The sequence below is a fragment of the Anomaloglossus baeobatrachus genome, chromosome 5 (genome assembly GCF_048569485.1).
Source record: "Anomaloglossus baeobatrachus isolate aAnoBae1 chromosome 5, aAnoBae1.hap1, whole genome shotgun sequence".
Lineage (NCBI taxonomy): Eukaryota > Metazoa > Chordata > Amphibia > Anura > Aromobatidae > Anomaloglossus > Anomaloglossus baeobatrachus.
Genome location: NC_134357.1, coordinates 134,558,179 through 134,572,576, shown reverse-complemented (window position 1 = coordinate 134,572,576; position 14,398 = coordinate 134,558,179). Strand labels below are relative to the sequence as shown.

Sequence of the window (14,398 nt, the reverse complement as noted above, 5' to 3'; positions counted from 1 at the left end):
ATGTTGGGGAGACAACCCAGCATATCCGAGACCGCATCAATAAACACAAATCGGACATTAGATGCGGTCGCACTTTATTACCTATTCCATTCCATTTCATAACAGCAGGCCATAGGATTTCACAACTCAAATTTCAGGTCATAGACCAAGTGGGCACTAACCGTAGAGGTGGTGATAGGATCAAAATCCTTCGGGAAAGGGAAGCTCGATGGATCCATACCCTCGGTACCCTTGAGCCTCACGGTTTAAACCGGAGGTATGAACAGGTTTTTTAACAATCCTCTCCCAGTAACCACTACCACATAATCCTATCCCCTTCCTATGATCTACCATATGTTACTTGATGTATATGCTGATATATATATGTGCACATGTGTATCCATTGCATTCCTCCAAGTACTTATAGGTGCCTGTATGTAGATGCATATACATCTATATATGTATTTGCATATAATTGCGGTCATCCCAGGTATGGGATTTAAAGTGTTGTCATTTTATGCGCAATTTGTTTACTGTTCCCCATTAACATTAATGGTTAATGTGACTAACTATGCGGAGATTACTACTTCCACTATATAATTTTGTAATATAGTTTCTATGTATATATATGATTATTCACAATACAGTATCCTAATTCCTGTTTTCTATATTACAGAACTAGCATCACTTTGTGACAACCATATCCAGCCTGTCACATACCCCTGCACTGAAACGCGATCTCCATACCTGGATCCTCCACTAACACGGTCATGTGACTCACCAACACGCCTCCCTTGTCACATGTGCGCTCCAAAAATTCACTTCCGCGTTCCACCGGCAGCAATAACGCGCTTTCCACTGTAAACACCGGATCTATCACTCGCGCATGCGCAGTGCACCACGACCATCATGCACCGCTTCAGAGTGAAACCGGAAGTGACGTCGCGGCACTTTTCATGTTAAAAGGACGCTTCCCCATTCATCACATACTCCACAGGACGAGCGATCTACCTCTGCGGCACCTCAGGCTCATGGTAAGGTGACTCACCTTGACTTTACTGGACCCACACCATTACCTTAGGATATGTGTTCACCGACTCCCCTTTTGTCCTTAGCTAGTTACCTTGACTCCTTCCATGCCAACGGACTTTCCTCCAGGCCATTCCTTCAAGGTCATTAGGTAACTTCATTCTTGCTTTTTCCCTGTACTCCCTCCTCTATCTTATTCCCTTGACTTCATAGTCACCATGTTACTATTCCTGTTTTCTCTTATGTAGCCGAAAGTGACAATCGGGCATAACACCCTGACTGCAAGCGTGAGCTCTGGACTCTGTCTCTATACCATAGGAACTTCACTCTGTATGATTTTCCTATATGGGCAATGGTCTCCTAATTCTACGGACCTTCTCTCGGGCTACACTACTGAAGCCATTAGGTAACATGTCTTCCATTTTTCCCCCTACCTTCCCCCTACTCCTTGCTTTATAGTTACCTTTAATCACCTTGATATAATCCTATTTTGTACAGCCTAATAACTATCCCTTGACCCCGACGAGTCCTGGACACAGATCCATGCTGTAGGAACTATCCCTAACAGTCCTATGAGTACAGTATTCCACATAACTCACAGCTGACTATATTACCAAGCCAATAGGTAACTTTTATGTTCTATTCATTCTCTTTTCTTTACCCGTTCTCCCTTTCAATGAACTTTGGACAATGATATTATCCCACAGGAATTACTCAGTCATTGACACACTTGTGGCCACCACATTTTCTGAACATCTGGATGCTCCAATAAGAGACACACATTACTACGAAGGTAATTAACACTTCACTTCCCTTAATGGACCTCACTTATTGATTAGTACTATACTACTACTCAATCCAATAGGCCATTCCCTATTCCCATACATCTTGGAAGTACATATCGTGATTTCTCTATTCCAGACTCCCTCATTATCACCAATACATAGAGTTTTCCAGGGCCGGATCCCGCACACCGGTATTACCCAAGGTCCTCATAGAGGGTATGTCACTACTGACAACTCTTTTGTCTTCCTTTTGTCTCCTTTTTTGTCCCCTTTTTTTCTCTTTTTTTCTCTCTTTTCTCCTTTTTCTCTCTTCCTCTATTCCACTTCTCATCCTAATTCCTCTTTTCTTCTCTTCTCTCACTTGTACTCTCTTCCCCAGCTGTCCCCGTACGGAGATCCTTACATCCTTACAGCTATCCTACATATTTACCAGGCTGGTAACTCCAGTATAGGTCAAGGTGAGCATTCTTGCCATGTTCTCCATACCCCACGGTCACTCACGCTATTTCTTTAATCTATATCAACTGAGCATTAGTAGAAAAATAACCAATCAGGTTCTGTGAACCTTGATGCATGAGTTCTTTCTCAGGTTTAAACTGTATGCACTTTTTATGTACCCTTGTCTCTATGGTTCTATCAGTATCTATGTTAACTGATGCATAGTATTAGCCTTGTTTACCTTGATAATACGGTTATCCATTACAATTGACTGATTTCCTTTTCTTTGTTTTGTTTTTATTTCTGTATATGATGTATTTAGTCTGTCCGACCTGATGAAGGCTTGCTAGCCGAAACGTCGACATCTGGCGGACAATTGTATAGCACCGTTCTTCACTTTTTTCACGTTTTGCACTTACAAAATAAAAGAAAAAGGATTTTGACATCCAATGACTGTCTCATATCTGGTTTTTGGGAAATAATAGTGTGCCGGAGTTAACCTTTTTGATTGACTGTCCTATTTCTCCTGAGCACCTATGGGAGGTGACGCGAGGTCATTCCTTCCGTATTGTCTTTTCATTCAGACACCGATGGATAGTACGGGTTGACTGTTGTACCCTCGGACTGTAGGGCAGCTTGAACTTGTTTGGATGATAGTCGAGGTTCTTTATCCACCATCCGCACAATCTTGCGTTGAAATCTCTCGTCAATTTTTCTTTTCCTTCCACATCTAGGGAGGTTAGCCACAATGCCATGGGCTTTAAACTTCTTGATGGCACTGCGCACCGTAGACACAGGAACTTTCAGGTCTTTGGAGATGGACTTGTAGCCTTGAGATTGCTCATGCTTCCTCACAATTTGGATTCTCAAGTCCTCAGACAGTTCTTTGGTCTTCTTTCTTTTCTCCATGCTCAATGTGGTGCACACAAGGACACAGGACAGAGGTTGAGTCAACTTTAATCCATGTCAACTGGCTGCAAGTGTGATTTAGTTATTGCCAACACCTGTTAGGTGCCACAGGTAAGTTACAGGTGCTGTAAATTACACAAATTAGAGAAGCATCACATGATTTTTCAAACATTGCCAATACTTTTGCCCACCCCCTTTTTTATGTTTGGTGTGGAATTATATCCAATTTGGCTTTATGACAATTTTTTTTTTTTTTAATTGAAGACAAATTAAATGAAGATAATAATACCAAAGAATTTGTGATTGCAATCATTTTCAAGAAGAAACTGAGTATTATCTGACAGAATTGCAGGGGTGCCAATACGTTTGGCCAGCACTGTATGTCTTTATATGGAGTCTAAAGGGTAAAAATTCTCCTTGTGGAAAATGCTTGCATATCTTTATGGTACTTCTGATATAGCTATGTCTCTTACCTCATGTGCAGGGCATTGCAGCTTAAGTATCCATGATTACTAACTGTCATTATATGAGTGGTCGTAACCATTGATACCTTAGCTAAAGTGCCCTGCACATGAGGTAATAGAGATGGCTATATCAGGAGAATTATACTACATTTCTAATTGGAGGTATTTGCTAATATTATTATTACACCAACTACATATTTTGATAGGATCTTGGAGATGGAAATAACCCTTTAAGGTTCATAACGTATATGGATCTCCTGTAAGGATCACATGCAGGATCTCTACTGAGGGATGTATCTTATGGCCTTGATCCTAAAAGTAAACAAACAGTGATCTGTAAACCTCTATATCATAGAATTTTGTCTAATCTATTGTACAGTTTATTTTGATACAAATACTAGTGAAATCAGCATGATGGTCCAGATGAATGTCATTACAAGCACTGTACACATAGGATCCCTTATTCAGGAACTCCCTCCTCCTTCTTAGCTGCTGTCTTCTGTCCTCTGTCTTGGTGTTTGTTTTATTGGAGCCTGGGGTGTTCTTTTGATCAACTCAATCTCTCTCTGGCACTTGAGTCCTGATTGGCTAAAGGGTTTAGAGGGAAAATCTTTAATTAAGTAGATAATCTCTTCTTAGTAGGTTTGCAGCTCCATTTCTCTACCCCCTTGGTTCTCACTTGGGATCCCTTACTGGTCCTGACTTAAACTTGCAGAAGAACAGTCTTTGCTTATAGTGTCAAAGGGTTTTCCAGTGTTGGATTATGTTGTATATTGGCTCTCTGTTGATCATCTTTCTTCTATTTCTAGTAAATTTTGGGAATACTTGGTAAGTACCAGTGACTGTCTTTGACATGTATTTATCTTCTTTATCAAGCTAGGATTTATTATAGTTATTATTACTATTATTGTTACATCCATGTTAGTTTCAAAGTTACATTAAAAAATTAAGCAGGTAACGGGCAGGTCACATAGGCAATGCATTTTTTTTAATTTAGATTAAAGGACTGATGCTTGTTGATATAAACGTTTATTAGGATGGATAGATAGATAGATAGATAGATAGATAGATAGAAAGTAACTATTATGTACGACTCTAGAAATATTATTTCTTAGAAGTTTTCAGCTTCCCCCAAAAATATTCCTTGTTAAGGAATAACTGCAAATCCTGGATACATTCCTTACATCTCTCTCACTTCTAGACACATGCTGAGTTTCTAGCATGTGATGTAGGGTCAAGAAATGCAGAAATGCAAACAGCGGAGAGAAGAGAACATTACTTTCATTGATGTTTTACTTTATGCTGCATAGTGGCTGGATTTTCATATTTAACATTTTATTTTTATGTATAAATATGATATATTTGAAACTAGTTGTTAAGCTGCAGGGATAATCTTTGTTCTTGACCTTAACTAATTAGCACAAATGTTGTTGTGTTTTTTTTTTAATTTCTGTTTTTATTAAATATTAATTTTAATATCTATACACATTTTTTTCATTATAATACATAAACTATGTAAAACTATAAAAACATGTGGAATATTTAACACATTAAAGACAAGAGAGATAAACAGATATGTTAATCACAATATTACGTTTCCTTTTTTATTTTGATTTATATTTATGAATTTAGTATGCTGTTAGATATAAATTAATATATTTACAAAACTAAGTGCAAAATGTTTTAATATAATTAAAGAAGCAAACAATTTTAGACAATAGAAAAACAAAAATAACATTCTACAGGAACAGGGCTAACTATTGGCTAATGAAAATGGCAAACGTTTTCAGTCATAATTAATGTGTTTCATGTTTACATGCTCCAGAATAAAGTAGAAAATGAGAATAAATCTTACATTGTCTTAACATTCCACATTTTTTTTTTTATCTGGGAGACAGGCTCACTACATATAAAGATATAATTTCAGAATATTTTTCACAATATGAAATATTGTATAATTTTTTTTGTGAAAAATTGTGCACTTCATTTTCCACATCTATTTTCTAACTCTTATATTTAACTAAATACTAATGTTGGACTGTTATAAGTTGGATTTATTGAAGCTAATATTCTGTCTTTTTTGTACAATAGACATAACAATTATCAATAATTACAAATTGGATAAATACAATTGGATCATTTATGTGGGTCCATTATTTAAGTCTACATGAGCATCAGTCTATTTCAGTCTATTATAGTTGAGATCAAAAATATAAACAGGTTCTTAAATATTTGTATATAAATCCTTAAATATATTGGTTTATTAGGTTTCCTTACTACCTTTTTATTATGAGTTTATTATTAGTTTATCATATTTAATACTTACTTTTGAATCACAATGTGATTTGCGCCATGCAATCTGAACTAGTCATTGGGCAATTTAAATAAGATATTTCTAACTTTATAGATTTGTAAGTTGTAGAATTCTGAATGCCTTAGGTTAAGTTTCCATGAAGAGTTTTTGGTGAGTTTTTGTATTTTCGCTGCATAAAAAACGCAGCAACAGCTCCAACAAACTGGATGGGATTTATAGAAATGTCATGAACAGTGTTTTTTTACGCTTAGTAAACTTATCTGCATTTTTTTCTTTTTAATCCACACTTCAATTTCTTTTGTGAGTACGCGGAGTTTGATGAGCAGATTTTCCCCATAGTATATGCATTTTTAGTGCATTTATGATGCGGAAAAATGCACTAAAATGAGTATGATCCACACATGACTGCATAGATAAACTTTTGTCAAAGCCAAATACCAAAAAGTATGAAAAACAAAGCAGCTGAATTTAAAACATTCCAAAGGGAGATAAAAACCATAGTATCAAAACATTATAAAAAAAGCATTTTTAGAAAAAGCTCTAAAAAAATAAAATAAACATTTCAAGTAATAGTACTTTACCTAATAGGTACAGAAAATCTACAACAAAAAGTCACCAAATCATCATCATTCAAACATAGCCTTAAAGTATTTTTTTTATTTTATTATTTCTGGGCTAAGTCCAATAAAATAAAAGTTGCGGTTCTATATAAAACTGTATTCCTATACAAAACCATAGATTGATGCAAAATTTTATGCTTGGCTATAAACCATCTGATTAAAGGTAAACACCTTTTTTTGCAGATTTGTGAGTTATTAAAAAAAGAGAAATATGTATTAGATAAAAAAAAAAAATACTCCACTAAGTACCAAATTTGCCATTCACAAATGTTCATATACTTAGTGCTGTTTCTTGAAAAGAGTCTAGTCTTTATCCTTACAGCAGATATTTTGTATCGGTGTTTGGAGATAAATGATAATAAATCATTATCTGTGTGCACAAATGATCATGTTTCTTATGTATAGGGTTTAAAATGATGTGACCCAGTAATAATAGTGGCTACCACACACCAAGGTCCTTTGAATTGGAATTCCCACGACGTTAAGCATTATTATTAGGATGGAATGTCTTGGAAATTTATGGAATCTTAGATTCTTATTCGAAGTCACTTTTGTAATTAGCCTAAATGATCAGGATTCCACCTTAGGTCAAAGTCCTGCAAGACAGGACATAAGCAGTAAATAATGGTCTTCACATTCTTAACTCATTCTATGCACATAGGTAATTAATGCAAATAACTTTGGAGTTTAGGATGAAAAAAATATATATATATTTATTTTTTTTTTTACTCAAAAACAGTGCCAATCTTGTCTGTGGGTTAAGCCAGAAATTGCAGCTCATCCTGAATCACTTTAAGAATGAAAATGAGCTTCAATGACAAATCTAAACCATGGACAAGTAGGATACTGTTTAAGTAGAAAGTTATCTTTTTTAATCATAGAATCCTTTTAATTAAGATATATTGGAACCTTACAAATATATAAGAATATAAAAGTATTTATCTGCCCAATTAATGTTTCAGTGAATCACCTGATATCCAACTGATATGTGAAAAATTGTTTTTGTGGGTAGTAAAATATATATATTTTTTAGACTTTATTTTACCCACTTACAGTGGGTACGGAAAGCATTCAGACCCCTTTACATTTTTCACTCTTTGTCTCATTGCAGTCATTTGGTAAATTCAAAAAACTTCATTTTTTTCTCATTAATGTATACTTTGCACCCCATCTTGACAGAAAAAAACTGAAATGTAGACATTTTTGCAAATTTATTAAACAATAAAAACTGAAATATCACATGGTCATAAGTATTCAGACCCTTTGTTCAAACACTCCTATTTAAGTCACACGCTGTCCATTTTGTTGTGATCCTCCTTGAGATGGTTCTACTCCTTCATTGGAGTCCAGCTGTGTTTAATTAAACTGATAGGACTTGATTTGGAAAGGCACACACCTGTCTATTTAAGACCTCACAGCTCACAGTGCATGTCAGACCAAATGAGAATCATGAGGTCAATGGAACTGCCCAAGGAGCTCAGAGACAGAATTGTGGCAAGACATAGCTCTGGCCAAGGTTACAAAAGAATTTCTGCAGTACTCAAGGTTCCTAAGAGCACAGTGGCCTCCATAATCATTAACTAGAAGAAGTTTGGGACCACCAGAACTCTTCCTAGACCTAGGCCATCCAGCCAAATTCAGCAATTGTGGGGAAAAAGCCTTGGTGAGAGAGGTAAAGCTGAACCCCAAGATCAGTGAGGTTGAGCTCCAGAGATGCAGTAGGGAGATGGGAGAAAGTTCCACAAAGTCAACTATCACTGCAGCCCTCCACCAGTTGGCCTTTATTGCAGAGTAGCCCGACAGAAGCCTCTCCTCAGTGCAAGACAAATGAAAGCCTGCATAGAGTTTGCAAAAAAACACATGAAAAACTCCCAGACTATGAGAAATAAGATTCTCTGGTCTGATCAGACGAAGATAGAACTTTTTGGTGATAATTCTAAGCGGTATGTGTGGAGAAAACCAGGCACTGCTCATCACCTGCCCAATACAATCCCAACAGTGAAACATGATGGTGGCAGCATCATGCTATGGGGGTGTTTTTCAGCTGCAGGGACAGGATGACTGGTTGCATTTGAAGGAAAGATGAATGCGACCAAGTACAGAGATATCCTGGAAGAAAATCTCTTCCAGAGTGCTCTGTACGCATACTTGGCCAAAGGTTCACCTTCCAACAAGACAATGACACTAAACACACAGCTAAAATAACAAAAGAGTGGCTTCAGAAGAACTCTGTGACCATTCTTGACTGGCCCAGTCCTAAACCTAAACCCAATTGAGCATCTCTAGAGAGAGCTGAAAATGGCTGTCCACCAACGTTCACCATCCAACCTGACAGAACTGGAGAGGATCTGCAAGGAAGAATGGCAGAAGATCCCCAAATCCAGGTGTGAAAAACTTGTTGCATCATTCCTAAAAAGACTCATGGCTGTACTAGCTCAAAAGGGTGCTTCTACTAAATACTGAGCAAAGGGTCTGAATATTTATGACCATATGATATTTCAGTTTTTCTTGTTTAATAAATTTGCAAAAATTTCTACATTTCTGTTTTTTTCTGTCAAGATGGGGTGTAGAGTGTACATTAATGAGAAAAAAAATAAACTTTTTTGAATTAACCAAATGGCTGCAATGAAACAGAGGGAAAAATGTAAAGGGGTCTGAATACTTTCCGTACCCACTGTATATAGCACCATTAGTTCCCCAGAGCTTTAGGGATATCATCTTCCTGTCCCTCTTGAGTCTCACAATTTACACTCCCTATCAATATGTCCAGAAGTGTTACTAGAGACAAATCGGCCCTAGTACAATATTGAAACCTGCCCCCTCTGCATGTTGGTCAAATGTATGAGTCCATATGGCGTTCTAAATCCTATAAAGACATAATCCTTGCCTCCTCAATTTTCATTATGTAGTAATGTCCCCCATCTTGCCCTCCTGTAATAACACATATATGTCCCCCATCCTGGGTCCCTTCCAGGTATATTTATCTCCATCCTGTTGTATATGTTTCCATCCTGCCATATTTTTCCTCCATGCTGTTATATATGTCCCCCATCCTGATATATTTTCACCATCCTGGTATAAATGTCCCCCTTGCTGGGACCATCCTATGTCCCTCGTTCTAGTACTGTTCTCTAATGCATAAAAAAACATACATCTTCAGTTCCTTCAGCTCCACTGGAGCGCTTAACAGACCAATGTTCACACCTCTGAGGCACCAGAGAGAGATGTCAGCATCTGATCACGCTGCATTGCTGATGTCATCCTGACCTGGAATTGCTGCCGATCAGAGTTTCAATTGACAGCCGTCCCAGAGAACTGCCAACTACCACTATTGGGGGTGGCAAAATGCAGCTGCTGGGTACACACCTCGGACCACCTCATCAGTAGCCCGACAGTGCCCCCTTTCTGACTGTGACTGGGGCAAGTGCCCCGTTCACTTCCCCTAGATACTCCATTGCTTATACATTTACTATTTAGAAACAAAATAAAATCAGATTATTTGGAACATTGAAAGGAGGTGCTTGTCAACTTTTACCATAAAGTATGATTGTCATACAATAATATAAAATAACTTACTACCCTTTTAACAAAGCATTTATGGGATGAAAGTGAAGCTGAGCATGTATCTGACAGATGTTTGTTTTGATATAAGGGACTCTGGGCTTACAGGCATACTAATTACACTAAGCCTTTCCACTGATAAAAGATAAGACTGTCCTTAGTTTTATGACTGCCATAAAAAGCAGTCAATACTCTAGAAGCCAGATATGTGTATCCCATGCTATGGAACGTAATGATAACAATCAGTTGTTTCTAGGAATACTTATGGTTTAGTGGTTTATTTAGGCAGACTTAGGGGTGCTTCACACACAGCGAGCTCACTGCCGAGATCGCTGCTGAGTCACGCTTTTTGTGACGCAGCAGTGACCTCATTAGCGATCTCGCTGTGTGTGACAATGAGCAGCGATCTGGCCCCTGCTGCGAGATCGCTGCTCGTTACACACAGCCCTGGTTCGTTTTCTTCAAAGGCGCTCTCCCACTGTGACACACAGATCGCTGTGTGTGACAGCGAGAGAGCGACAAATGAAGCAAGCAGGGAGCAGGAGACGGCGTCTGACAGCTGAGGTAAGCTTGTAACCAAGATAAACATCGGGTAACCAAGGTGGTTACCCGATATTTACCTTAGTTACCAGCCTCTGCAGCTCTCATGCTGCCTGTGCTGCCGGCTCCGGCTCTCTGCACATGTAGCTGCTGTACACATCGGGTTAATTAACCCAATGTGTACAGCAGCTAGGAGAGCAAGGAGCCAGCGCTAAGCAGTGTGCGCGGCTCCCTGCTCTCTGCACATGTAGCTGCATTACACATCGGGTTAATTAACCCGATGTGTACTGTAGCTAGGAGAGCAAGGAGCCAGCGCTCAGTGTGCGCGGCTCCCTGCTCCCTGCACACACAGCTAAGCGGTGTGCGCTGGTAACTAATGTAAACATCGGGTAACCATACCCGATGTTTACCTTAGTTACCAGTCTCCGCAGCTTCCAGACGGCGGCTCCGTGCGCGCGCAGCGTCGCTTGCACGTCGCTGCTGGCTGGGGGCTGTTCACTGGTCGCTGGTGAGATCTGCCTGTTTGACAGCTCACCAGCGACCATGTAGCGATGCAGCAGCGATCCTGACCAGGTCAGATCGCTGGTCGGATCGCTGCTGCATCGCTAAGTGTGAAGGTACCCTTAAGACCTTTTGTTTGTGTTTCATTAGAATCACCAGAAGACATTGTCATAAAAAGTAAAAAATCAAATAAAAGTCTAATCAATAACCATACATATATAGTCTTATAACATAACTGCTAATATAGTAATAACTGAGGATTTGTATTGAATCGTACAGTTTCTATGTAAATTGCACTGTTGGGAATAACTAAGGCCTGGCCATCAATGACTTTAATGTGGATACAGTATTCAACTGAAGTCCCCGACTCTCAGTGGTTGTAACCCTTTGAACCCTATGGAGATTACAATGTCGTTCAGTAGAACCATAATGTGAATGTAAAAATGCATCACAATTATTATCTAAAATATAGAATTCCTAGAAATACCTCTAGAGTAATATAGCATATTACAATCTCACACCTTCAGGGTAAATAATGATCAAGTGTTTATTGATAACTGTTGGCTTCACAATGGTTCAGCATATCATTTGGCCGCCAGCTATTTTGCACAATTCTCCCATGCACAGGAGCTTTCACTCTGCTTAGTGTTCCTATGTCGTCTATAAGAGAATTTCTGGTACAGGCTTATGTCTTACAAAACCAAAGAATCTGCAGTCCAAACTCCGAAATGTTTGATCCTTTTTTTCTCCTATCATCTGTTGAAGAGAGTTGAGGGCTCCCATACACTATACACATTAGGCCCAACTCGTCAATATCAGAAAATTCGATCTACAATCTAATGGAGCCTTAAGTTAATGTATGCAGTGAGTACATGGATTCAAAGCAAGAGCCTGAATATCAATATCAGCAGGTTTGGTTCATGTTAGTCAAGTGTGTATGGGTGCTATTAGACTAATATACACAGCGGGCGGCACGGTGGCTCAGTGGTTAGCACTGCAGCCTCACAGCGCTGGGGTCCTGGGTTCAAATCCTACCAAGGACACCATCTGCAAGGAGTTTGTATGTTCTCCCCATGTTTGCGTGGGTTTCCTCCGGGTACTCCGGTTTCCTCCCACACTCCAAAGACATACAGATAGGGACTCTAGATTGTGAGCCCCAATGGGGACAGTATTTCCAATGTATGTAAAGTGCTGTGGAATTAATAGCGCTATATAAAGGAATAAAATTATTATTAATTATTATTATGTATATATAGTAGATTCAAATCAAGATCTTGAATATGTGAGAAAAAAAACATGACTTCTTCGCTATCTATACAGAGGTGTATCTATGCTTTCTAACACCCGGGGAAAGAATTCAGTTTGCCCCCCCCCCCCCCCACCAAGCAGTGGTCGTCATGTGACTAATCACTCATATGTAATTTGCACACTTACAGTCACGTGATGACGAGCTGCTCTTAATCATTCTCTCAATGTTCAATGAGAAACGTAGGAAGAAAAGCTATTTTTCACATGCAACTATGAAAATCACATATGAGTGGTGTGGCCATGTGGTGAACCAGCGAGCAGAACTGAATTGTGACAGTGAGTATGTGCCGCCCCCGCGTCAGCAGCCGGGCTGCTCGGATCCGGATCCGCGGTGGCTCGAGGGATCTCCGGACCCGGGGGTCGGGGGTCGCGCGGCCACTCGAAATAAAAGGGGAGAATATTTATAAGGGAGGATGTGGAAAGTTCGTGACGCCACCCGTGGTGTGTGGTAAGGTGGAGAACCACCACTGCAGTTGGGAGTACCCGGTGGCGATGGTGGGGGCAGCCGGGTGTTTAACCCCTCCACAGGTAGGGGGTATGCCCCGGGACCCGATGAGGGCGACGGGGAGGTGCCATTGGGATGGTAATGGTCACTTATGCACTCACTCAGCCCAATAACGCTGACACCGACAACTGTGGTAAACCAAAGTTCTTGACAGCGCTGCCGCTTGGAGGGAACACGCCTGGATCCCGTGCCCGTTGATGTTGCTTGTTAGCCTGTGACCTTTTCCTTGGTACCTTTTCTTCTAACTGGTCCCTATAGCATAAAACTAGTTGTATCCTGCTCACCAGTGTGGCTAACTGGGTGAGCTTGCTCTCGGGGTTCATGCTTGGGATTTTCTGGACTATGTAGTGGGAAAGTCCTATCCCCCTAGTCGCGCTAGTAACCTGATTTTGGAGCAGGTGGAAAACGGATTTTGAAGGCTCCGTCCTCGTCGAGTAAATTGCCAGGATGCCTGAAGCTACTTCCTGACCTAGGGTCCACGTACCCTTTCGTGCCCTAGCTCCTGCCCGGTGATGGCACAAGGCCGCCAGCTTTCCTCCTAGACAGTCCTTGCCCCTTGTCACAATCCCCTGCGACTGGGGTCCAGCTCCTACCAGGCCCAGACCAATGTCTGCCACCTAGTAGTACTAAGGAGCCCAGCTCCTGACCTCCTCTCACTTTGAGAGCTACTTCTGTTCTGCCCCTGACACGCCTGACCTCCCCTTAACCAACCCCCCAGTGGGCAACCCTATTCCCTTCAGGCTGTCCACTGGTGTGTCTGGTGGTTGTGATTCAGAGTGTTCCTAGGATTTTGATTAGCTTGTTTTTGGCAATACCAAAGGTCAGGTACCCGTAACCAAGGAGGAGGTGGATATTGTGCAGAAGAGCAGATTGCACAATACCCTTTGACGACCTGATAGGCCAGGGCGTCACAAGTATATTACACGCTGTTAGAACTGAGGATACTAAACTGCTTCATTTTATAATTAAAGAGGTTGTCCAGACTTGAGATGAAAGTCTGCAGTGACTCTATTCATGACTTCAGGCGTCTTAATTCTTGAAATGCATGCTCTGCACACTATTAGGATTCTTTGGTGCCAGTGACGAAAGTGGACGATCATGTAAGCCAAGTATGAGATTTGTATACTTCTGGCCACATTCTGATTTGATGTGTTTAGCCTCAGTCAATTCATTTTCATTGAGCATGTCTGTTCAGCATGTTACCACATCTATGTAAATCACATACTTGCAGCTTCGTAACCTCCCACTCTCACAGTTGGCACCAAAGAATTCTGACAGCGTGCAGTGTGTGCACTGTGAGAATTCAGAAGTCTGCAGTCGCATAGAGTGACACATGGAATGACTGCAAACTTATCACAAACTTGGACAACCCCTTTAATGCTCCTAACAACATAAATAAAAACATAGTAACTAGTGATGAGCGAGTACTAAAAAGCTCGGGTGCT

General features: G+C 40.1%; 1 protein-coding gene across 1 annotated transcript in view; it reads left to right on the top strand.

Moving 5' to 3' along the window:
- The first annotated feature begins 4,363 nt into the window (after positions 1–4,363).
- The window catches only part of WNT8B (Wnt family member 8B), a 142,267-nt gene continuing 132,232 nt past the window's right edge, over positions 4,364–14,398 (top strand). Inside the window, exon 1 of the mRNA XM_075347231.1 lies at positions 4,364–4,432. Coding sequence (XP_075203346.1) covers positions 4,368–4,432 — 65 coding nt within the window. The 5' untranslated portion in view covers positions 4,364–4,367. The remainder of the gene's footprint in view (positions 4,433–14,398) is intronic.